Source organism: Topomyia yanbarensis, chromosome 1, assembly GCF_030247195.1.
Source record: "Topomyia yanbarensis strain Yona2022 chromosome 1, ASM3024719v1, whole genome shotgun sequence".
Lineage (NCBI taxonomy): Eukaryota > Metazoa > Arthropoda > Insecta > Diptera > Culicidae > Topomyia > Topomyia yanbarensis.
The window spans coordinates 47,352,350-47,379,270 of record NC_080670.1 but is presented as its reverse complement, the minus strand read 5'-3'; the positions used below and the strand labels follow the sequence as shown (position 1 = coordinate 47,379,270).

Below are 26,921 nucleotides of genomic sequence, written 5' to 3'. Positions count from 1 at the left end.
TTGACTGGGTAGGGGTATAACCGCATTCAAATCAGTCGAACTCGGCCACTAAAAAAACATGACGACAGTAGAGCACATGGTGGAAATATCCCAACTACCTTCGAAAACGTCAGGAATTTTTACACAAGTTGAATGCTTAAGATGGACCTCTGTTCTCTGTGTGAAAACTGCTGAGCTGTCAAAGTGATAAAAAGGGTACTCTCATTGACAGGTCAGTCGAACTAATTAGTCTATGGGAAGAATTTATTAGAAAGTTAATTGCACAGGGCGCTTTGAGTCCAATTTTAGTGCCACAAGCAATATATACAGCATATAACTATAAAGCTTATACAGCGACGACCACACATAATTTCGCGTATTTTCAAACATTCAACTTTGTAAGTTAGTCTGGACTTCATTATTTTACTTTCTGTATTCCTATTAGTACGCGACACAACTTCGTAGTTTACGTTAAACATTACACGAAAAATGAAACAGAAAAATCGGTGCACGAAATTACAAGCATTCCTTTGATGCGCGGAATATGGTGTTTTCACGGTATGTGGTTTCTATTGTCTACTATTTGTTATTGTTATTTATCAGCGTTTAATCGGGCTGTCTCAACAACCAATTTCTGAAACCTATGTGTGTTAACTGTATTATGGGCTTTCGTTTGCGTGGGAAGCGCAGTAGCGACATCTTTAGTGATTTTGGTGGGGTATTAGGTCGCCAATTTAGCGACGTAATTTCAGGTGTTTTTGTGTTGTCGTTGGTACAGGAGCACCTTTATTCTTTTTCTGGCACATGTTGGTAAACTCTGTTTTTGTAAAGTAATATGTGTAACGCGAATCAATTTACATCTGATTTCCAAAGCCGTTGTACCGCTGAAAAGGGTATTTAAACCCAACAAAATGGAAAAGATTAAGAGATTAGAGTCATCAAAAGTTAGAAATAGTTTATAAAATAGATGATTTCAACATTTTATTTATTAAATGGCGTCAAAACTTTTTGCATTTTAATTGTCACGACCTCGTTCCAGCTAACGAAATCGATTCCACTGATGTGTTTAATGTGTTTCACTTATTTTACCAAACTCGTCCAAACTTACCCCAGCTCGGGGTTTGGTTGACCGACTTTCCCCTTCGTCTTTGATTGTTGATAACTTTTTCCCTGATGTGTTTCAATTAATAAAAAAATTCACATACGTGCTCAAGGGTTCTACCAGCCCCGGTCTCCCCTATGTGCAGTGCTTTATAGCCACACCCCTGACCGCACAACTGGCTTCCCAAGAGCGTTAAGGCGGCTCCGAGGCTGTCCTTCCATGTTTATGTTGCTCAGAGATACATTGTTCCTACACACAGCCATTTTTCAATTAAGAGGGTTTTTACCCATAAAAAAGCGAAATTTTTCATGAAAAATAGAAATTATTTAAAATGAGTAAAAAACCCTCTTAATTGAAAATTTATCTCAAAAACTCAACGGAGTTAGATATTTTTTACATAGAATGTGTATGCAAAGTTTGAAAGAAATCGGCAAAGTAGTTTTTGATTGGCAGGTCATTTCAACAGGTCACACAACAAATCATTTTTTTTCCCAGAGACGTTCAACAAAAAGCTTCGTCACCGAGACTTTTGTCTATATTTTTGCATAGAAATATTACATGTTATTGAAATGATAAATTCCGTATTAACTTTTGAAACGGGCTAATAAGATTTGTAAACAAAATTTCGTTTTGCTGATTTCTCTTAATTTACTATAATTTCAATGCAGAAAATATTTCGAATTGCTTCTACGAAAGGATAAGATGTGGATTAATGTGTATTTTTCATGAAATTCCACTCTGCAGCGGAATAAGTAGCGAAACAAGTTTGTTTACAAAAATCTCTTTAGCCCTTTTAAAGAATTAAGATAATATAATTATTATTATAGTACAAACGTTTTGATCAATTCGCTTCACGCTAAGTTAAAAAAACTTGCAAAAAATGTTTTTTTCACGCTGAAACCCTTATCCTCCCTTAATCTATTGTGTGTCATTCTTACATTTTGCTAGGTTTTTGGTTGATATCTCAATACGTCGTCTTACTAAGGTTGCGATATCTACTCGGTACATTACTAATATCTTTCATATCCGAATTGCAAACAAAATATGCTAAAAAAATATATTCTTAGATTTTGGTATGTATAAAGTAGAGATGCACCGAATAGTATTATTCGGCTTTCAGCCGAATACCGAATATTTAATGTTTAATTATTCGGCGTACCGTATATTCGGCTTTAATAAAAATCGGCTGGTATTCGGCCCGAATATTCGGTCAACCGAACATTCGGTCGACAGAATATTCTGTGCATCGCTAGTATTTTGTATATATGCATTTTATTTTATTTTGTTCCTTTTAAATATTTCATGAATATTAGACCATTACTTAGCATATTCGGCCGAAAGTCGGTTTTTATTATTCGGCGTACCGTATATTCGGCTTAAATTAAAATCGGCTGGTATTCGGCCCGAATATTCGGTCGACCGAATATTCGGTCCATCTCTAGTATAAAGTACTAATCACAATCAGGTTAGTTCATACCGGTTGGAGATATGCCAGTAAGCCAAAATTTCCTAATAACACAATATTCCAAAATAGAAACTTTCACCGGAGAACCCCCAAACTAGTCCGAAAACTTTCGCTGCACTGATCAGTCTCTGTCGTACTCTTTGTGGGTATTGCATCCCTTTTACTTAGGTACATACAGAAGAAAAAATACCATCATGTTTGACTTATAATATTATGTAAACAGATTTATTACCTTTAGTTTGTTACACCCTGAGACGTAGCATCAGGTTTTACGTATTATAGCTATCATACGTATTCGCGAGTTGTTTTAACGGAGGTGGTGCCTTCACGATACTCGTTGTCTTGCTCCCTGTAATCAGGATCCCCTGTAGTAACGATGAGTACCTCGTATTCCATCACTTTCTACCAAACCCATCTCGGGCCACCGTACTTTAGCGCCATCATCTACCTACGTGGCACGCTGCTCGGTGTAAAACACGCTCGGTTAAATCACGAAGCAAATCCAGTTAAATTGAAGTAAATTTTTTATCATCGCCTGCCGCTCCTGTCTGAATACTCGAGCTGCCTATTCCCACGTTGGTGTGTGCCTCCTTCGAAAATAGACGCTACAACGAACAGCAGCAGTGCCCCGACAGACCAGGCTTCGCAAGTGTCTATTCGAAGTCCTCGCTTCGTCGGTTTTTTGCATGTACATTATTTATACCGAAAGCTGCTACAATCCGTGCCACGGAGCACGATTCGAGGCGCCAGCAAATAAGATTTTCCTGTGCCTCGTTTTGTTTTGCCCCTTCCGATTAGTACAGCTAGGTAGGTAGGTATGTAGATCTATGGGTATTCCAGGCAGGAAATGTATGCACATCGTATCACCGGTCGTGTGTTCTTACTACTATCTTTTTTTTCTACTTGCAGAGGAAATCACCACGTCATTCAACCAGTACGGAGCTCTGGTCGTCGACTGGCCGCACAAGGCCGAGTCCAAATCATACTTTCCACCGAAGGGATACGCGTTTCTGCTGTTTCAGGTATGTCTCACTCTACACTATCATAACTATCGAAGTTGAGCACTATACTCCGAGAGCTTCGATTTATGTGAAACGGAAATTAAAGCGCTGATACGATTCGATTAAGCTCGATTTCTTCGCTATGACCGGTTTTGCCTATAGCTTCGAAAGAGACTATTTTAACATCTTCATTTTAAATCAATTTTATCACGTTTGCAAAACTAGTTCTATGACGTACATTCGGAGCACCCCGGCTCGTTTCATCGTCCAATCATTTTTGATGTCCTGAATTTTGCACAAAAGACCAAGCGAAAGAGCCCTTAAAGCCCAATACAAAGCGGTTCTGCTGCCATTGTGCCAACGCTGTGCTCTTTTTCGCGTTTGTCTGTGTACTTACTCAATGGTACTTAATGTGGGTTTGATTCTTTCAACCGGCAGGTTGCTAGGGGTATGGGCATCCGGCAATCAACCCTGCTATCCAGCTGAAAGGGGACAGTGAAACAATAACAGAAGAGCATTCCCTTTGTCCCTGGCAGAACTGGCTGTTCCTGCTGCGTGACTTTTAGTGTGCTTCAAAGATAGAGAAACTATAACAATTGTTAAAAATTTAGGCAGTTAAATATAAATTAAACAAATATTTAAGTTTTTGAAATACAATGCTCAAAAATTAATTCGAACCACCCTATTGGCTGTTCCGGTGATGATGGCACAATCGCAAAGGAACACCTAAATTGATTCGGTTGTTTCGGACCCTTCTTTTATTGTTTCCGCGCTTTCCACGTTGAAATATGCACCAACATACCTGTTTGTAAACCTTCTTCCCGCCAACTGTAAGCTGGACACTAGCGGCAATTTTTCGGTGGCAAACTAATAAAGCAAAACTTCCGTTCTGCTTTCTGCTCCGGTCGTAAAAAGTCACTTTTTCACATTTGGTTCGGACGGTTTCTCGTTTTCGGCCCGGACTTTTTCCCATCTCGAATGGAGTCAGGGCGAGTCGTTCGGTTTGTGTCGCTCCGTATGGACCCAATGGGCCGGAAAATGATCCCATTGTTTCAACATTAGGGCGAAGGCGTCTATCTGTGAGTTCATAAACGCTATCTGTTGTCCGGTTTGCTGTGTCCCTTCATTCTTTCGCGTTATGAATGTTGCTATCTTCAGGAAGTGGCGGGATTTAACCTTGTGGTAACTGATGCCGCTACAAATGATGTCTTCGTGAAGTTAAATGTTTCACTGGATGCTTTTTGTTATTTCCAATACTAGTAAAGTTACCCAAAACAAAAGTCTCTTGCGTTAATTACATGGGCACACCTAGAGTAATATACCCATCACCAATAGAATATTTTTGAGCTGCTTATTTCAGTTTTGGTTAAACCGGATTAATGTCAAACGCAAGGATAAATTACGAAGACCGGTGGCAGACACTCGACAAAGAATCTCTATTCCCTATCCTGCTGCAAGAAGGCTCGAAAATGAGCCCTCTTGATTCTAAGTCATCTGAAAGGGATTCGCCAACACAATATTGATTGATTTGGAACTCTTCTCTTAGCGAAGTGGAATGTTTGTTGAAAAACAAAATGTGGCTTTAATGAAACTACATTGTGTCCTGTTTCAACGCATCAGAAACGTAGTACTATACTGTTCAGGTTCAATATGTTGAGAATATCACTTTTGTAAGCACCGTAGTTTAAAAATAAAGATCAATTTTTGTGAAATACATTCGTTTAAAGATATCTTCGCGTTGAAATCGTAACAAAGATATGTTTTTAAAGGTTGAATTTTATTGGCATATTGTTACTTGGTTTTCGTAGATTGTCATAGCATGTCAGCCCTATTACAATGCATGATCAAAAAGGGTAGACAAATGAACCCTCGGCCTTCGCAGATCTGATTTCAATTAGCATAGTCTGAAGTAAAACGCAGCAAACTGAGCGATATTGACGTAGTTTATATCATGTGTACTTATAAAATATTAGATATTTCTTAGCTATAGAACTAAAGGTTGCACACGAAATTATTTTTTTAGTTGCTTCTTCATATTCCGGGCAGTTTGCATTCTTCATGCACAAAATATGTATCTTGACGGCTCTGAAGGGTGGCCCACATCAAATGATTTCACAAAAAAACTATTTAGAAAATTACCTAGTGGACCGATCCTTTTCAAATTTTCAGACAATAGACTATAACCTACTAGTAACTTTTTGGCATATCTACTTCATTCACTTCAACACCATAACCGCAGGCTCGCATCACTTTACGCTTAACTCCAGTCATTAGGTTCTGTACAACATCTGACTGCAGCTTCTTCTGTACGGAAACCCACTTTTTTCATGTCTTCCTCAGATTTGACCTCCTTGGGATGCTTCCGTAGTGCCTGCTTCATCAGTACCCAGTATTTTTCGATGGGTTTCAGCGCGTTGTAGGGGGGGGGGGGCGATATCATGTCCTTGGGTACGAAAGTGACCCCATTGGCTTCGTACCCCTCCAGGACAACATTTGAATAGTGGTACGAAGTTAGCCAGGAGATCATAGGGCCCTCGTGTTACTTCAACAGACAAAGCAGACGATTCTGTAGACATTCTTTAAGATAGATCACCCCGTTTACAGTCCCGGTAGTCACGAATGGTGCACTCCATTTGCCACATGAGCAGATCACTTGCCACACCATGTATTTATTGGCAAGCTTAGAAAGTTTGTGCGCCCTTACTTCCTCCGGAATATCAATCTTGTGTTGGACGGTGAAGAACAGTAGCGTCGGAAGCTGCGGAAAGCCCGCCTTGACTGAAGTCTCATCATGCATGATGAGACAATGAGGCTCCCCAGTGTGCTGCTTTCGTGCTGTTCTTGATTGATTTTTTCTGTTTGTTTCTTGTTCTTATGGGTCGCAATTGTTTATCAGTGTTGGTGGTTGGTTCGGAGGCACTAGGTGCCTTCGCTGAATATGCTAGTATTACGAATCAATAATTTGTTTATTTATATATACAGCAATCATTGGTAACTGGGCTTTCAGTATCTGGACTGTAGTGAAGTTAAAAATCAGTTAAACGCCAAAAATAGAAATATTATGAGTCTTTGTGCACGGAACTGAACCGTTACTGAAACGGATCGGAAAGGGGTAAATAGTGCTTTATTTTCGGTCGCTTCTCTAAAGTGACCTGTACTGAGAACCGACTATTACTGCAGACTCTGCCACACTAGTAATAAATTGCTTCCTTCTGCACCCAAACCCGTTACGAAGAACTGAATCAATTTCTCTATTATTCGATGCTTCAAGGAAGAGACACTGTGAGTAAAATAAAAACACATGCCAAACTTTGTGCAATACTTGTAGTTGTTGTGCACCTACCTGGAAGAAGTATTCCTTTTACAAGTTTGATAAAAAAAAACTTCCAACGCACAAGTTTACTTCCAAACGATTCACACTACACCGCAGTTGCTCTGAACAAATGAAAATTTTGAGTTTTCCACCCTGCACGCAGCAGCAGGAAGCCTTCAAATGCCTGCTATTCTTTATCTTCATCCTACATTGGAAGGTTCAGCCTTTTCCCCGCCAACTTGAAAACAAGATAAGAAAAAGAAAACTCAACAACGATGCAATTTTCTACCACATACATAACAATTGCATTAGGATTAATTGTCTGCCAAGCAAAAAAAAAACGCGTCGAGATGGAAGTAAAAGTAGTTTACTTCGAATACCGTGTCGAGTCGAGTCGTACTGAGGTGAAAAGTTTGTCTTTTCTCTACACTGCAGGGTGCATTGGTTGCCCGTTGAAATGTACGACATCCTAGACAGTCGGTAAACAAGAAACCTTCCTCAGGTGAAGTGTTTCGCTTCGGTTAAAACTTTCAACTGTGCTCAATGTGCGTGTGTGGATTTTCTATCGATGCCTTTGTTTAATGTTGTCCCATAACGTTATCACCCCTATACAGGAGGAGCGTGGCGTCCAAAAGCTCATCGAGACGTGCCACCCGGAGGATGATAAGTTGTACATCACCGTGTCATCACCGACGATCAAGAACAAGGCAGTACAGATTCGTCCCTGGCGTCTGGCAGATGCCGACTACGTGCTAGATGCTTCTATGCCACTGGATCCGCGCAAAACGGTCTTTGTCGGGGGCGTTCCGAGACCGCTGAAAGCATGTAAGTTAAGCCAGCAGTAATGTACCTACGGACTGAGCTAACTCTTATCTGTTTATAGATGAGCTGGCAACTATCATGGATCGCTTGTATGGAGGTGTTTGCTACGCTGGTATTGATACCGACCCCGAATTGAAGTATCCGAAGGTGAGCGTTCAGCTTTGTACATTAACTAATGGCAGTTTGGGTTTCAGTTTGCAATAACATAAAGATGATGAATAACCAGGGAGAGTTATGGGACTAAATTTGAACAGCAAATTCTTTCTCAAACACACAACTTTCATTCGCAGGGTGCCGGTCGAGTGGCTTTCTCAAACCAACAGAGCTACATTGCGGCTATTTCTGCCCGCTTTGTGCAGCTGCAGCACGGAGACATCGACAAGCGGGTCGAGGTAAAGCCGTATGTCCTGGACGATCAGATGTGCGACGAGTGCCTGGGCCAGCGATGCGGTGGCAAATTTGCACCGTTCTTTTGCGCCAACGTTACCTGTCTAAAGGTGAGTGATAGCTTTTATTTTTTATTCATTTCAAATGATTAGAAATTGAATCGTTTTCATTCGTTCCACCATTTAGTATTATTGCGAACACTGTTGGGCCCACATCCACTCGCGCTCCGGTCGCGAGTACCACAAACCCCTCGTCAAGGAAGGTGCAGATCGGCCCCGGGCAGTACCTTTCCGCTGGTGTTAACGCCAGCCCCCACGATCAATGTCGACTGCAGCCGGAAGGACAGCACAATCTGCTTTCGGGAACGCAATATCGATGAGATCGGGTCACAACAACAACAGCCACCACCAGCAACAACCGCAGCATCACCAAAACCACCAACAGCAACATCACCACCATCAGTCAGTTGCTGGTAATTCTAGCGCCACTTCCACCGGTACTATTGGCGCTAGCTTTCACGGGTTTGGTCACCCAGGGTCATCAAACTATGTACCTCCGCCACCGTCGTTTCCCTGGACTAATAGCAACAACAGCAGCAGCAGCAATACTAGCAACACTGGTCTCGGATTCGGTACCAAGTCCAGGCACAATCTTGGGAGGGTATCGACTTCGGGTGGTTTCTTGGCCCCACCACCAACGCGTTACAGTTCAGGTGGTGCCGGTGGATGTGTCAATGGCGGCAATAGTTCTGCTGTGCTTGTATCCAACAGCGGCAGTAGCAGCCCTTCCTCGATTCGCTGCAGTAGTTCGATTGATCAGGCCCTCGCTAGCGCAGGTGCGGTCAGTAGTTTTAGTACGAAACATGAAGACATTTTCAAGCAGCATCAGCGAAAGATGCAACAGTAACAGTTACAGTCGTCGCTCTCGACATCTGCTGCCTCCAGTGGCGCGTTCGGGAACTAACACTAGACTTGAAATAGCGACAATTTCACGCGAGAAGCGATTTTTATAAACCAACAGAATAGTTCGATTTTCTACTCTACCTTTAGAACCTAGGAATAGTCTAGTGAGCAAAAAAAACAAGAGAAAACGTGTTTTTTGTAAAAAGCGACATATTACGGAACAAAAAAAACATGAAGTATTAAAGCGATTGGTCAACAGAATGAGTAGTAAGAAAGAAAAAAAAAACAAACAAAAATGATAATAATCTTTCCTCGCTCTCAACCACCTGGCATGTAAACTAACATGCAGGAACGTATAGAGAGCGATACCAATAACAAAACAAGATTGAGTTACAAAGCTAGTGAGTACTGTTTATAATTCGTTCACTTTTTATATTGAGATGCGTTTTGTTAACTTTTGTATGAAATCGAATTAGAGCATTGTATATCTATATATATCGTACAGCTGCTGATTTAATGATAAAATCAGCTAGTAAAAACAACCTAAATGAAGTAAGAAATTTAATATGACACTTGTATTTAATCCGATATCAGCTGAAAAACTACACATTCATATAAAAGACGAGGTAATATTGTAAATATGATACCAAAATACTACGAAAATAAAAGACCGAAGAGAGAAGACAAAACAAAATCATGCAAATCATTTTTGTGATAGGTATTTTTGTAGACATCCAAACTCAAATCACTGTCAAATAAGATAACGCAGAGAATCGATCGAAAGTCATTAAAGAGTATCATCCAAACATTCACAACATATACTTGAATCGTGTATCGGGTCATCATCATAGCGATTTTTAAATGAATCTAAAAAGAACCACTGTTTTTGATAAGCTACTATTTTCAGTAAAAAAAAATATTAAACATCTTATCTAAAATGCTATGCATGTTTTGTTTTAAAAACGAAGCAAACTTTTCCAACAAAAAATCCAATTCCTTAGTACCTAGTCAAGTTTTGTTGTTTTCTTACGACTGTTATCTATCTGCGTAAAAAACTGTTTGTTATGCATATAAGTATGAGATAGAACCCTACACCCATAGCTATTAATAAGTATTTCTTAGTTTCTGTTGGACTTTTTTCGGCAAGCATGCTAAGTTACTTCTTTGAATATCGGCAAGATCGCCGCGATCGAATGTGTAAATAACTAGCTAACAAACAAAAAAAAAATGAAACACTTTATCAACGACAAAAGAATATCTGAAGGCTCTGTCAAGACGAGACGAAGCAAGAATAATGTAATACAATACGCATAAATAGATAAATGAAGACCACCTAAATCTGCGATACATTAGAAAACATAATTGATCATCAATTTGGGTTCCCGATGAAAAGATAAGGATAAGCTAGAATCTGTCTAGTTCTGTATGTACTTAAGTCTCCCATACCCTGGCCGATTTCGGAATTTTGATGGTTCCGGTCCAATTTTCTGCCACAAATCACTGTTCTAGTTTCGACAAAAAAGGGAGCGGGTTTGCAATAAGTGAAAAGGGTGTGGAAATATTTTTCTAGAGCATATTTAAAGGGAAGCAAAAAACGTTCGTGTTCAAAGTTGTGTTTGCTTTAAGGATGTGCAATTTTTGTTATGGCATTAGATACGATTACAAAAAAAATGATACATACTTAAGGTTGAACGAAGACTAGTATGAAAATCGAAGACGAAAGCAGTTTTGTTCTACAACGATTTACTTCATTAAAATCAGCAGTACTGCTACCATACTCTGCATAATTCTGTGTTCAACCTTAACTATTCTCATGCATGTTCTAGAAATCGGTTTGGCCGAAGCTGCAATAGACGTTTACCGCGAAAATTCTTGTGTTAGAAATTCGGGCTTTCTTTGGAAAAACAAGTTAAGGATAGTTTGAGAAATTGTGTTACCCTTTTGTCGGTCTGAGCTTTCAAGATTTAGGAACACATAGGATTACTGAAGTATAAAAAAATTTCCAGTACCTACACTTACCATTAACAATATAGGCGTACCGGGGTTAATTGGAAGCTTCATCCAATCCTGTTCACTAGTTCCAGTACCGTTGGATTGACAAGTGAATCCACAAAAACATTTACGAAATATCTCGGTTTCTTTCAGTTCATCAGAACGATTCATTTAACATTTATCCACCATCGCATTTCTACAGAACCACCAAAATTGCTTACGACACCTACAAGACGATGGATCAGGAAAATTAACCAGGTAAAAACTAGATTGGATGCGGTAATTCAATGTAACTGACTTACCTGTGGGAGTACGGGCAACTTCATCTCCAAGGATCCGTTACTGCTCTAAAGCGACGTGATAAAATCTCTACGGGTACATAGTCTGGGGCTAATCGAGCACAATCTTCTGAACGTTTCTTGCGGTATGATCCTCTGCTGCTGCACTTCATATGTATTAGGTTCACATCAATTTCGACAAGCAATCCGGATTCAATGTGTTTGATTGTATAAACGGGGCTCATTGAACAATTGAACAGTCAACATAAACTTGAACGTGAACAAAATATTAACCACAGACAAATAGACATAGCACTCAATTCCAAATAGCAAGCTGCACGCAGGAAAAAGTTTTCAACAATTGAAAATTAAATTTATATATCAAATTGAATATTTTAATTGTAATTTATTTATTGAATTCAACGAGGGGAACGACAATCCGTGATTTATTGATGAAATAAACATATAATTTATAATTCTGAACCCCAGTTAAGCTCAGCCGGAAATGAACTGGAATTCCGGCTGGTTCCAGTTCGCATTCCGGCTCCAGTGACACAACCGATTCTAGTTAGAATCGGTTGTGTCCAAGGGGTAGATCACTTGTGATGCATTTTTAAAAATCAGCGAAATCAAAATGCATTTATTTCCATCAAAATAGAAATTCATAATGTATTTTGCGTTGCGTGCAATGTTGTTTGCGTTGCGTGTAAGACGTCAAAACCCTACAGAAAAACTAGCCCTACATTTAACAAAACATCGAACAAAGTGGATCAGCGTAGGACGTTTGTTAAACAAACTTTTCTACGAGGCAGTGCAAAGCTGATGCAAAAATGGAAATTAAATACATTTTTTCAATTTGATGCAAATTTGTTATACATTCTTAGAGTGATCTGCCCCTAGGTTGTGTCACTGGAGCCGGAATACGAACTGGAACCAGCCAGAATTCCAGTTCAGTTCCCGCTGAACTTTACTGGGACGGATTGATAAAGATTGGCGTTGGTTAGTTCGAAATAGATTCGCATTTCCAACATTTCTTGAGAATGACCGATGATGGTTTGAAACAATCGGTGTTATGTCAGACCGGACTAAGTCGCAAAATATCAAAAAATGAGATAATTATAGCAATGGATAAAGAATTTTGTCAGCTACATTCGACTTTTGCCAGATTTGAAATATGTAACAATAAACAAGAATTACTGCAAAAATTAATTTCCAATCATAATGTAAAGGATGCTGCGATTCAAACTTTAAACTCGTTTTTCTCGAAATCAATATTTTGTCACTTAGTCCGGTCTGACTTAACACCGACCAAACGTGTCATGAAAACAATTGAATGATAGAGCTTTTATTTAAAACATCATATCTACAATCGACAATAAGACCCTTTGTTTACTTTCTCTTTTGATTTTTACGGCGTCGCTGAAAAGTGTTTCACTTATTTAACAATACAGATCGAAAGACGGTGCTTTTGACTACCATGTTATATAAAGTGACCAGACCATGATGATTAAAATACATCAGCTAAATTTGCACGTTCCACGATTATAAACTTTTATGAGTAAAATATGAGTGTACAATGTATTATTCGAATAGAAATCAGCATTTTGGTAAATGCGGGACCAGACCTTGAAATCCGGGACTGTCCCGCCTAATCTTGGACGTCTGGTCACTTTAATATTATACAAAGAGTTGAGGGATAAATGTTAAAGCGACAGAATTATAAACAAAAGAGAAAGAAAAATGAGTCACTCATTGTAGATATGTCTTTTTGGGCTCAAGAATTGCTCAAAATTCACGTTTTGACAGTTTCAGTGCTCGATGAAACCAACCCAGTTAAGCTCAACCGGAAATGAACCGGCATTCTGGCTGGTTCAAGTTCGCATTCCGGCTCAAGTGACACAACCGATTCTAGTTAGAATCGGTTGTGTTACTGGAGCTGGGATACGAACTGAAACCAGCCAGAATTCCAGTTCATTTCCGGCTGAACTTTACTAGGAAAACAAAACAATTCCAGCAGGAAAACTGCAGGACCACATCAAAACAAAAAGAAATTCGAGTAAAATTGGATTTAGATTGAATAGATTTATTGTAATTTCATCGAGTTTTTTGACAACGCTCGACTGGTTAGAAAATAGTTTAAATTTTGCAAAATTACCGGAAAAAATACAAATTCATGCAAAACTGAACGGAATATAACAATTATTCTGAAGTGACGTTCCTCTCGGAACTAAATAATATTATTGTTTCAATAAACAAAAATTAAAGTTCCTCTTTTCAATAATTTAATTGAAATTAAAGCAAAATTATTTGATCAATAATATGGTCGTTTGGAGCAATAAACTATACATGATTGAATTTATAGTTTTCTGCATGTGAGAGCAATTCTCATTAGAGTGTGAAAGCCAACTGTTAAATTTCGACCGAACTTTTGCTCGTCAAGGTTGATGATTGTTTACAAAAAAGAATGCAGAGAATTGTTTTTTTTCATGTCGGCTGCAGTGCTTGGCGGCGAAAATAACGGTTTCTTCTGAACCTCTTCTCAAAGCCATGTATGTTTCGAAATCGTCCAATGAAGGATGTTCGTTTGAACAACGCTGGTCAACGTCTAACAAAGCGTTCAACAGAACCGTTGAACCCGTGTTGGACGACTTTGAAACAACTTGTTCCCAGTCACCGTACCCTAGCAGAATGGTCGCAGAAGTTGAGCAAAGCGAAATTGATGCTGGCAGAGTTTCCGCGAGCGTTTTGTGCGAGAATTCTGGCAAAGAATTCGCTCAAATGCAACAACCGTTTCTGACAGTTGGCACGGTAAAGATGGACACGTCTATCGATACCAGGACACATGTTAGTGAACTCGGGTGACGCGTAGATATACTGCCTAAGCTCGACCCTCATTAACAGAAGACAAAGCTTAAGCCCGTACGATATTAAGCCTGTTCTAATGACCCTGCCACTTCTAGTTTTCCGATCTGTTTACTTCACATCCTTGCTCTCACTTGAGTACTATGGCTCTAATTTTCATAACTTTCCCTACCCAGTAATCTCTAGCTAGCTGAAAAAAAATGTAAAATGTAAAAAATATAAAAAAAAGTTTCTGACAGAAGTGGACTAACCGATGCTGCTAACTTTTAGCCAGACTCCAGCCAGTAATATACGGTCAGGATTTCTGTACGCTACCTGCCACATATTTGTCAGATGTTTTGCTCGATTCATGCTGATATTCTACCAGGTAGGAATTGCCAGGATCTTTGCACGGTTTATTTTCGAGTTGTGCCAGAGTTTTGCTCGGTTCTCGGTCACAATTTACCAGAAAACGCTAGCGAAACCGAGTTCCCCCTAGTTCAGCTAATCCGACACGATGCGCGCATAAATCTGACAAGGCTACTAAACCAAGACTGACAGAAAACTGGCAGAACGGTCTCTGCCAGAAAATTTGGTGACTGGGATTTAGGATTCTCAGTACGAAGTGAACTTTAATAGTTCGTTGTTACGCCCTTATCATACGTTAATCAAGATCCTTTACACATAGAAAAAATGTTGGGTGGATTAAAAATTAGCTCTTTGCAAGAGACAACCATTTTACGCATAACTTAAAAGTAAATTTCTATTCTTGGTTAGATTAAAGGTATAACTTTGGTTGTTTTTTGTTAAGACCTAATAATAGCAGCGAACAAAGAAATCAATGACATAGATGAGGTGAGCAAACACAATTTGAAATCCGAAGTCAGTGGTATATTTTAATCAGATTAGCCGGTGTTTCTATTTTTATATTAGTCGTACTACAAAAGTGAATATTAATTGAATGTAGGAATTATTCCTTCCCGATACAATGTAATTTTTTATTTTGAAAGGGAAACTATGTCGTTTTTTTAAAACATTTTGGAACGAAAATACTGGCAAATAGAAGAAAATTATCGAAACGAAGGCGAGACAAATCGTTCCGAAATGGCATGGAAACATCCGAAAGCGACAAAACTCTAAACTACAAAATTCAACAAATATGGCTGACAAAAAAGGAAAACGACGCATAAATGCTGAGACGGAACCATTCTGCAATCATAATCTTCCAAATAGTTAATGAGAATAAAAAACCAAAATAATACACACAAATTATATATGAGTAGCCTTTTCATACAAGTTGATTCATCCTGCTAGAGGAGCATGGATCAAAATCCTGTACTGTAGTTATGCCAGTGTTGGAAGTGTGCACTCTCGGAAATGATATATTTTTCTAACACTCGGATTGTTCGTCCAGCAATTCTCTGGGGTCACAATTAGGCAAAACTATAGTTAATTGAAAGTTCGGTTGATCAATGTTTAGCGATATATTCAGATTTTGTGTTCAGCAACGCCTGATTAATGATGAATGTTACAAAAGTAAGTCAAAGTAATTTTGTTACTCGAAATTCAACTGTTCAGCAAAATTGTCCTAAATCTGGATATTACAAACATTACCATTGACAGGGTAAATGACTTCAATACGACGGATTTTTTTTTCGAATGAATGTTATTTGAACTGGGTCATTAAATGAATAATACAATCTTTGTTTACTGTACATCAATAGAAATCAGCACCGCCGCACAATTACATGCCAAAAACTAGAGCTGTAATTAGTTCAATCATTTTGAACCGTTGAAATGTCAAAAAATTACAAAAAAAATTGTTTGCAAATCTGAATTATCACGACCACATCGATCATTGAAATACCTTGATCCCTGTCCTTTTGCTGGGATAACTGTCAAAAATTGCAACCCACGTGGCTAAATTGATGTCTGGCAAGGAAGATCGATAGTGTCAAACGAGGACGTGTTTACTTATTTTAAAAAAAAACCTATTAAAATCATCCTAAAGTTCTAAAGGTTGAAAGTTTAAGTTGTTATATTTAGAAAGATGAGGTCTATCGGTTTATACAGCAAAAGGAGAATTTTTTTCTTCCAATCGAAATTTTTTTTAGAATTTCCCAATTCATACGTGATTGCGCTGAATATCATAAGATTTGAATTAACAGACCGAAGTGTAGTCACGGCACTGTGATCAGAACCTTTAAGGATTGGATTATGCATTGTTACATTTAGAAAGTTGAGCTCTTTCGGTGTATAGGTAATCAAAGAATTCTTCGTTTAATCATCCAGTTCTCAAAATCGACAAAAATTCAACTGGAGTTAAACTCGATCGGATCACATTAGAATAATTAATTTGTCGTAATGAATAATTTCAAAGATCTCGTTAGAAATATTCTAAAGTTCAATGAAAACAAAACCCGTTAATGGGTGTTATTATGCAAATATGAATATGATTGATGCTCTGAAAGTTCAAATTTTGCTACATTCGTGCTTATGAATATTAAAAATGTTGAATACGATATTTTCAATTCATCGAGGTACACGTTGTATTTAATTTTTGTTTTAAATCATAAAATGTCAGAATTTATGACATTCTTGTCTATTTTTATTTAAAATGTTTGTCACAGTCAGAGAACTGCATGAACTGCCCAGATCTAATTTTACAACATGGTCTATGTAATTAGGATAGGAAGCAGACTGACAAGAAAAATTAGTCGAGCCTACCCTTACCTGAGATGGATCCCATTGCTCCCACCAGGAGGATTCGCTCCAATTCTCAACCAAATTGAACAATGCAACCTGACCAACGTTATTCGAATTCGTATGGGTTTTTTCGACTTTTTGTGGGGAAAAAAATCTACTAGACCGTTTTAGTGTCTTGTACAGTAAGTTTAAAAGACTTGTTTTTGTTTATAACATTGCCAAAGACTACTAATCGATTCAACTTCACAAGGAAAAAATTAATATGATTTTAGCCTGTGAAACTTCGAGCTCTTTGATCCGATAACAAAAATTGGTAAATTTGCTTCAAAATTGAAGAAGATTCGGTTCAGGTGGCAAAAAAGTCGAACAGTGAGGTGCTGGGCTAAGAGAAGAGAAGACAATCGCGTAGCCAATTTGATCCAGTCTTAACCTCAATATTGAACCAGCTTCTGATTGGTCGTTTTGCCAGTCAAGAGCGTTCATAATATTTTCAAACGGGATGAAAAACAGTGCTGCTGAATTTATTTTGGCTATTTTTCATACACATGAGCATTTCATGCAAATTGAATAAATACCCTGAATGACGATATAACTACGTGTATTGTTAAGAGAGACACGAATAAACATAAAATTCAATTTTTAAATGCAGCTAGTATTGTGAATTCTTGACAGAGGGTCGATATTTGAGGTACAATTATTTTCAGCAATTGTGAAAAACATGCAAATGGAATCTGGCAACGATGGATGCTTGTTATCTTTAGAATTACGACAGGGCCTGGTAGATAAAATTAAGAAGAGCAAGAAGCCTGTTGTCGTCAATTCTCTTAGGTGCTGGGCTCAAAAGTCAGCTGTCCAATCTGTGCGAGTTCCAACCAGGAAGGATACTTATTGTCAGTAGAATCCTTCACATCAAACAACGACTGACAAGTCTGTCAAAACAGAAGATTCCCAACAGAAAGTAGCACTAACGGTATCTGATTCATTTTTTCCTAATCGCTTCAATCCATAACAGAACTTCAGCAGTTCCCTAACTCGGAGTTTTACTGATTTGCCTAATTAATTAACGGAATTTTCGTATTTATAATCACAAAATTACTGGAGCGATTTTGTAGAACAAAACATCTAATTAATCACACGTTTCAAGGTTTCGTAAGCAGAGGATACTAGTTTTGCTAACGACTATTACATTTTGACTCAGCATCATATCGAGTCCGAATGACAAAAATAAAAATCTATGCATAGCGATATTTTTTTCCATACTATTACTGGTAGAGAATTTCTAATAGGAGCAATTTTTTAACATTCGTTCATCGAGTAGCTATGGCAAAAACGCAAACGTAAAACGAAATACAAACAAAAAGGGTTTATATTTGTAATCTATCCACACAATATACACAAAAACACTCAAATACTCACTTTCAACTTGAAGCAAGAGAGTAAGCAGAAGAAAAAAAAAACATACAAATCCAATGTGGAAAACAGCAATGCGAAAGTAGTAAACGGTACTTTTAGTACAAAGCAAAAGAGTAAAACATATAAGTAGATAAATTCAATTTTAGTACTATTTTAAAGCTGCTTTGAGTTGGCAAACAAATCGTTCTCAAAAGTTTTAACTCTGGTTTAACTGATCGTCGATCTCAAGATTCAAAAGGTCCACCAGCTGAAGATTGTTCTAAAAAAAGTGTAAATGACACCAGGAAGCATGACACAAGATCACGAATACAACCAAATGCTTTCGTACCTGAGAAATGAAAAAACTTGCAAGAAAAAATGGGAAAAACGGTAAACACGAATATATTTTTCTACTCACATCTGGACAGAAACAGTTCCCCTTATTGCCATAAGAGTGCCATTTATCAAGATTGTACTAAAATCAGTCTACCATCGTAAGCAAAGTTATTTTCGTTAAGTTTCTTGGTGTGAAATATTTCACTTTGACGGAGGAAGACGGAGAAGCTTCTAACTTTCCGGCTCTGCATGGATACATGTTCTTGGGGTCACATGAGTGTATAATATGTACTCATAGAAAACTGAAAATAGAGACAGTTACCGATGAACGAAAAGCGTGTAACAATTGTAAAAAGGTACAGTTTTACACCCTTTTTTGTACTGTTTGCATGTAAAAGCTATCGTAATAGGCTAAAAGGATGTAAGAAAAACCAATAATTAATAATATATACGACAATTATAAGAAGGAGACGTAAACAGATTCAAGCAAATTACCCACTTTTACTCCAATATTGATCATAGCGACAGAATACAACCAAAAGTCTAGACGTAGTGATCTGAAAGGTAAAGGTAAGCTTTTCCACTATAGAAAGTCTATCTCAACTTCAAATGAACGAATCGTACGAACTCATTAGTTGAATAATAAAAATTCAAACCAAAATTGCAAACCGAAAGATTGAAACAAAGCAAATAGATGTAACGTAAGAAATTTTGTATTTCTGTTTTAATATTTTTGTACAGCAGCAACAATGACATTCGAGTCAAAGGAAAAAAACACGCAAACGTATTTATCTCCTTTTATACCTTTTCATAAAACCCCTAAACTAATTAAGATCAAAATCTACGGGCATAAAGTGTATAAGCCGAATCGTTCTTAATTTTCTACCCAGCTCGTCGTGTGAGAAAAACGAATAAAAAAAAATAAATAATTAAAAAGTCTATAAGCAAAAGAAGTCAGATAAACGATATCTAGAGGTACTTGAAAGTTGGAATATCCCAATGATATTAGTCAAATTTCTCAATAGTACAGATATATATTGAATCAAAGCCACACAAAATAACAATTGTAATCCAACCCACACATAAGTAATAAATCATACGACAGCCATTTATTCCGAATTACTTGATTTTTTACAGCCCATGAAGCACCAGAGGCAAATGTCCTGGAGAACTTTTATTCTGTAGTATTTAAAGTCGGTTCTTAAAGATTTTTTTTCTTTTCGTAATCCACAAAATAAGTCATTATATTTCAAACCATAGCTCTACATTGACGGCTGGTATAATTTTTTCTTCCTTTATCTGCACAATAAAAATACTGATGGTGCCATGCCGACGGATTATTTGTGAGTCGCGACCATGTTCGATTTTCTTGCATTTTCACATCTTTCTTGATTTTCATAAGTTGTTCTCCATCATCAACGGCTCCCAGCATAAGCTGAAATAAAACCCATACCATTAAATGAAGTGGCAACTGTTCGTCGAAAAACTCAATCAACAATTTCCCTAATTATCTGTGTGAATGTAATGCTTGATATGAATAGCCGATGAAAAAGAAAAAAAAAACAATTAAGACAAAAAGTTCATTGTTTAACTATTGCTATTGTTTCTCTATTTTTTGTATAACCGCCGTTATCTAATAACTAAACAAAACTGTTTAATAACAAGTTAAGGTACTACATATAAGATCAACAACAAAAATGAAGATATATACAGCTACGCATCTCATATCGGCAGCTAATGTAAGGAATAAAGTAAGACAACAAAATAAACAAAACACTGCAATATCGATTCTCAATGTAAAACGAATTCAAAGTGAATAGCTGTTTTTTGAAGAAGTGGAGCCTCACTCACATATAGGCAACGGAAGAAATATGCAGCAAAAATCCACCAAAAAGCATTGATCCTGTTTTTCCTCATTGCAACACGAAAACTGTTTCTGTTTTTGATAGTAGCAAACGAACAGAATTTTCTCTTCCAATTACTGACAGGTAAACTTTCAAGTCTATCGGGAAATTGAGAACAAGAAAATTACGTTTTACACGTTCGGCATGCTAAAAAATAACTTATCGGTGGCAGCATGATGCATAAGAGGAGAATAGGAGGTAGAGCATATAAATATAGAAAATGTATTAATACAATTCTGAAAAAAACAAAAAGATACTTTTTAGTAGATTTTTATTATAATTTTAGAACAATTTTTTCACAGAAAAGTAATAAAAATATTGACGAAAAAAATATTTAAATATTAAAAGTAATTAAAATAAAGTAAACAAATTAAAGTAATGAACTTTAGGTGAATGGAATGTTTTTATACTTGTAGCTGAATTTTTTAATGAGAAATGAACAACAAAAGCAAGCAAAAAGAAATAAAAAAGAAAGTAAAAACTAATTTTTGAGACAAGAATATTATCTAAAATTGAAAATGATATATAAAAAATATATATATTATACCATTAAACATTTGAATAGCGGTAAAGAGAGCCCGTTGAAACCAAATATGTCGACGGCTGGTAAATCCAACACTTGCACGTAGCCAAGATGCGTTCGTATTGTTTTATTAGCCAATTGTTTCTAAATAGTATTAGTCGGAACAGGTTCACGCAAAATAGTAGTCAAATTAACAAACTAAGTCAACGCTTATATGATGTCCTGTTTTTAGAACATTTTTTTTCTATTGTTTGTTATAGAGGAATTTCTATTTTATAGAGCAGATTTTTACATATTGAAACTATTTTTTTATTGTTCTACTAGCGAACCTGAGTTAGCCACCCTAACCACTACCAGTGAGTCGTTTGAATATGATTGATTAGATCGTTAACTCGCGCAGACATACCCCAAAATGCTGGTATTTGTTTAATTAAAAGCAAAAGTAGCGGAGAAGAAGAAACTTTTTTGTACCATTTTGGTAGCGAAATATGTAGTACGATTTTTTAGGAATCAGCAAAACGACAACAAAGTAATTCATGTCTTGATAATGACGTTGATGGGAGGTCGAGATAAAAAAAATAGAAAAAAAACAAGTCTTTGAGTAGTTTTTAAAGAGAAAAAAATAGAAAGGAGAATAAAAACAAATGAAAATAATTAAAAAAACAGAAGTAGTTCAACGTAGAGATGAAAAACTCTTGTATTCCTATATTGTAGTTTAATTTTTTATCTATTTTTTACGGAATCAAAAAGAATGAATAATAAAGAAAACGTATTTTTAATTAAGGATTGCTTCGAAAAAAAATATCAACGTATTACTTTTTATTTGATATATCACCGTATTTCAAAGTCTCTTTCGAGGATAATCTCAATCTGGATCTATTTGAAAAAACAACGGATATCTTGAACTTTAAGCAATAATACACAGATTTATCGTTGCGATGAAGAGAAAATTCCGTGAAAAAAATAATTTATCATTGGAAATGACCATTTTTGATCAAACAAATATAACAGAGAACAGACATCCATGATCGAACAAAAATATTTAAAAAACGTGTGTAAACACTATCGCCGCCGAACCAGCTTATCCCAACTATCCGTCAATCCATTCCGGAACCGGTTCGAAATCCTGAATGGATTCAGTATGGAATCTTGCTCAAAGAAAAAAGAACAACCGATTCCGACTCAATTGGTTGACGCATTTGAGCTGGAATCCATACTGAATTGAGTACTGAATCCACTCAGAAGTGCGAACCGATTCCGGAATGGTTAGACTGGGTAGAGGAATAACCGCTGTCAATTCAGTCGAACTCAGCCACAAAAAACATGGCGACAGTAGCGCACCTGGTTTGGATATCCTAACTAAGGTAGTTAGAACCGTTAGAAACCGAAACCGAAACCGTTAGAGATTTTTACACAAGTTGAATGCTGAAGATGGACGTCTGTTCTCTGTGCTGACTCCATCTAGGGGAAGATTACTCTAAGAATGTATAAATATTTGCATCAAATTAGAAAACAATGAATTTAATTTCCATTTTTGCATCAACTTTGTACTCCCTCGCAGAAAAGTTTGTTCAAAAAACGTCCTACGCTGATCCACATATTGTTCGACGTTTTGTGGAATGTAGGGCTAGTTTTTTCGTAGGGTATTGACGTCTTACACGCAACGCAAAAGACATTGCACGCAACGTAAAATACATTACGAATTTCTATTTTGATGGAAATGAATGCATTTAATTTCGCTGATTTTTAAAAATGCATCACAAGTAATCTGCCCCTAGGACTCCATTCAAAATCCGAAATCAAATTCCGAATGGTTTGGTCCTTCCAGATTTCCAAATTTTCTGGCAGAGACTGCTCTACTAGATTTCTGTAAGTCTTGGTTTAGCAGCCCTGTCAGATTTCTGTGTGCATCCTGTCTAGGGTTGCCACCCCTCCGGGTTTGGCCCGGGGACTTTGTTTGGCTTTCGGAAGCGATTCGGACTTCCAGCATGAATTCCAGCTCAAATCCATCAACCGATCTTTGAGGAAGATTCCATTCTGAAACCATTCAGGATTTCGAACCGCTTCCGGAATGGATTTGACGGATAGTTGGGATAGGTTGGTGTGGCGGCGCTAGTGTTTATCGTATATTAATTCAAATGTTTACACACGTTTTTTAAACATTTTTGTTCGATCATGGATGTCTGTTCTCTGTGTTTGTACCTCGTAGTAAAGGAAGAAGCTGCAAAAAAATTCAACGGAATTTAGTTCAAAACAACAACAAAACTCGGCGACACTTACCTTTGGTTTTCGTGAATGTTTCCGCGTCAACTATTTCACAGCAAGGTGTTTTTTTTATTTAAAGTCGACGTCCGACTTAATGCACTTGTTTGAAGTTTTTTTTTCACTCAAAACGTGAAAAAAACGTTATTGTGCCTTGCAGGATAATCGCTCGATATGCGATTATATGAAAGCTCAATTGAGATAGGCGCGTGACAGCCGCCTATATAAATGTATAGGCAGCTTTTTCCTTGAAGCTTTCGAAAAGCACACAGCTGGCAGAAAAATAAAGCTCCACTGAAATCTGCTTGCGGAGCAACTGCGGCTATATTTGATGCGTCTTTCAGACGCCCGCAATGTGAGATTTTATTATAAGCGCGACAATAATTTTACTCAACTCAGAGCTCATTTTTTTACAGATGCCACATACAGGAATATGAGTACTAGGAACATAAATTTTGAGTGGTGTTGAATGGGCGTGCATGTTAAGTTAAACCGGAAAAATGAGCCAGAATTCCGGCTTAACTTTACTGGGTACTACACTGAGAAACAAAAATATGCATAGTTAGCATACTTTCTGTTCCCGTCTCTTTTCTTCTGCTGTGATTTTTATGCATTTTCATGCATAAACTTCTAGTAAGCATTCAATGAGTGGATAGATCGAATATGTCCAATGCATAAAATTTACAGCAGAAGAAACGAGAGGCATATAGAAAAGTATGCTATCGATGCATAAATAAAATTCTGCGTGTACTTTCCACGCGTACCTTGTGAGTTTAGAAATTCGAACCAACCCTCTAAGAACGGTTGGTTTCAAAATCGTCCAATGAAGGACGTTTGTTGGACCAATTTGGACAACGTCCAAATAACCGTTCAACAAACGTCCATCGTTGGACCCGTGTTGAACGATTTTGAAACAATTTTTTGGACGTCTCAGTGGGAATGTTTAGAATAGATTTTTATTTGCTGGCGACCGGGATGCCAGATATATTTTTCTAAGTTGTGCATATAATAAAAATACCTTAATTTATTTTGAAGGACACGCTTTTGGAATCGGTTGTTACTTTTAATATAAAATTCTGTCAGAAACCAGATTTAAAAAAAAATCTGAATGGGTGTCTTTGAGATGTAAAAAATGTCCATAGCAAATGATTTCAAAATGAAAACTATTTTCACATGTCTTCACATCTGGCATCCCTGGCTGCCGGTAAAAAAACTGTCAAACTTTCATAAACAATAATAGACGTAATCAACGAGTGATAATTTGCGAGTGCGTTTGAAAATAGATTGCAGGTATTTTTTGATAGTTCAACTATAAGCTTCATCACAACTATATCCCCGAAGGCTCGTATTCGCAATGAACGAACTAAACCACAAAACTGTGTTCGTGTTGGATCATACACCGTACTTTGGCATCTCGTGCGAGGCGCCAATTGATTGCGAATTTATCAAGAGCAAAATTCCAATCCCACCGATTAGTAAAAGTTTATGGACCTGTGCCGTGGAAGCATCGGTAGAGTACTGCAGGATTGCCTGGGATTTGTTTCCGAGTGGAAAACTAATCCGTTTTGTAGTTAGTGACACGGCTGCCCACATCGTCAATACGTGGAATGTAAGCACCCAGAGTTTAACCCACGTCATGAATGCCATGTCGATGGTTGGGGTTCCGCCACGTCAGACGCAAGCAAATGACTATTCCGTCATTCACGGACTTCGGGCGGCTATTGAAGCACTGGCGGAACCGACAGACTTTCAGAAGGACCAGCTTGGTAAGAATGAGCAGATAGTTTTCAACCTGGGGCGAGTGATATGTATCACTTCCGCCCGGGATGATGCTAGCATGAAAAGCTTGGAGGATATATTTCGCACGGTGCTCGTGCAACAGAACACCATTTCCGGTATAAATTAGGATAAAATAAACTCATAAAGTAACTAATTTAAAATCTCCATTCTAGCAAATCACAAGGAATATCTAAAAATTGATCAATGTCATTTGGTAATCATAAATTTGTTTCCATCTAACATGGAATCGATGGTCAACAATCGAGCACTGATAGATATTTCACCGATTTTAAAGTCAGAAATTCACTCGAATAAGGCGAACAAAATCTCCAACAAGCTAACACACCTGATACTGCCACATTTCGATCTGGCCAGTACTACCGTGACCGGCATTCCGATGAAGGAAGAACAGAACGCAAGTTCTAGTGCGAACTACGACGTGGAGATTTTCCATGGAAGCAAGGCTCACTCAGTTTTTCTCGGTACTGAGCTAGTTCTGCCGCACAGCGTGAAAGACGGATCGGACTATGAAACTGTTACGCTTAAGTGGTGTACACCGAGAAGCTGCGGTTCATCCGAAATGCAGCCTTGTTTGGCGCAGTGTCGAGTAACGCCGGTAAGCATTATAAAATGAATAGTAAACTTTCGAAATTTTCGTTGTAGATGTTTCATAATTAAATTTTTGTCTGATTTCGGTTATAGGTTGACGTCACCTCCCGCCCCAGTTCCTGTCTAATAAACTTTCTTTTGAACGGCCGTTCCGTATTGTTGGAGATGCCAAAAAAGTCTGGAGGCAAAATTACCAGCCATCTTCTATCAGCTCACGGCGGAGAAATATTTATCCATTCCTTGAACACATCCCGAAGCTGCCTGGAAGATCCACCATCCATCTCAGAAGGAGGAGGGGGTCGTGTCACCGATTATCGTATTAATGACTATGGCCAACTTATGCAGTTACATCGGATAGTTCCGCTGAAACCGGTTCCAGAGCGTGCACCTGACGAAAATTTGCTAAAAATGCGTAGCAAGCTCTCGAAAAACAGTCGCTACTGGCCGCTGACTTTAGGAAGCACAATTCTATACAATGTTCGTCAATTTGTAGAAACGATTGTGGCCCTGACGCAAAAACCGGAACTTACTGATGATGAAGTGTTGCAGTGTCAGAAAACAATCTATCAACTGGCTGCTTTGGAAGGCCGACAGGAATCTCTTGCGCTGCCGAATATGGGACACAGATTGAAGGGAGCGAAGCGGGAGGAACAGTATCGATTACTGTGGTCCGAGCTAGAGACGATCGTCAGCCACAGTGGGACTTCGACTGGCCACAAAGCGGTACTAAAATGTGTCCGTGATTGTCGAAGCCGCACTCCACTAGAAGTTCAGGACAAGGACGAGGCAGCCGAAGCCCATCGAGCGTCTGTTATTCGAGCAACGACTGATTCACCCATGTCGCCGCCTCATTCCATGTCAATCGGAGATAGTGCTGTGTCCGCCTTATTGGCCGGTTCAAGCCGAGGGTCAAAAAAATCCCTCAGTAGCGGCACGAGATCGTTATTTGATATTCTAGCGTCGTCGGAACGAATACAGAGCCAGAAACGGATTGATTTCAGTGGGCGACTTTGTACGCCTCCCGGACAGGTGGCAAAATTGTATCCTAACTTTGGGGTTAAAGAGGAGCCAGCCCCACAAGGTAGGCAACCAGATGTTAAGTAGGACGACTAATTAGAGATGTTTAGAATGTTCTTTCGTTTCTACTGTTAGTGTACTATGTAATATAGCAATCAGTAATTTTATTTTCTAGAATAAGTGCATTTAAAGACATAAAAAACCCTGTTAAAATTGTCATGATAAGTCTCCGGCAGTCGCGCAGGTAACTGAGTGTACCATGTACAGTAATTCTAGCGAAACCGGACAATCGCCTAAATCTAGACAGTAGG

General features: G+C 38.0%; 2 protein-coding genes across 3 annotated transcripts in view; both read left to right on the top strand.

Annotated features, from left to right (window-relative positions):
- The window catches only part of LOC131677543 (cytoplasmic polyadenylation element-binding protein 3), a 1,053,225-nt gene extending 1,033,142 nt beyond the window's left edge, over positions 1-20,083 (top strand). For both annotated transcript variants that reach the window (XM_058957424.1, XM_058957423.1), the window contains 5 exons: positions 3,456-3,568; positions 7,475-7,685; positions 7,744-7,829; positions 7,973-8,179; positions 8,256-20,083. In XM_058957424.1, coding sequence (XP_058813407.1) covers positions 3,456-3,568; positions 7,475-7,685; positions 7,744-7,829; positions 7,973-8,179; positions 8,256-8,372 — 734 coding nt within the window. In that variant the 3' untranslated portion in view covers positions 8,373-20,083. The remainder of the gene's footprint in view (positions 1-3,455; positions 3,569-7,474; positions 7,686-7,743; positions 7,830-7,972; positions 8,180-8,255) is intronic.
- A 4,359-nt stretch (positions 20,084-24,442) lies between these two features.
- Positions 24,443-26,797, top strand: LOC131677545 (protein asunder). The gene is made up of 3 exons (XM_058957426.1): positions 24,443-25,100; positions 25,158-25,600; positions 25,687-26,797. The coding sequence occupies exons 1-3, from the start codon at positions 24,560-24,562 to the stop codon at positions 26,695-26,697; spliced, it is 1,995 nt and encodes a 664-aa protein (XP_058813409.1). The 5' UTR covers positions 24,443-24,559; the 3' UTR covers positions 26,698-26,797.
- The last annotated feature ends 124 nt before the right edge of the window (positions 26,798-26,921 follow it).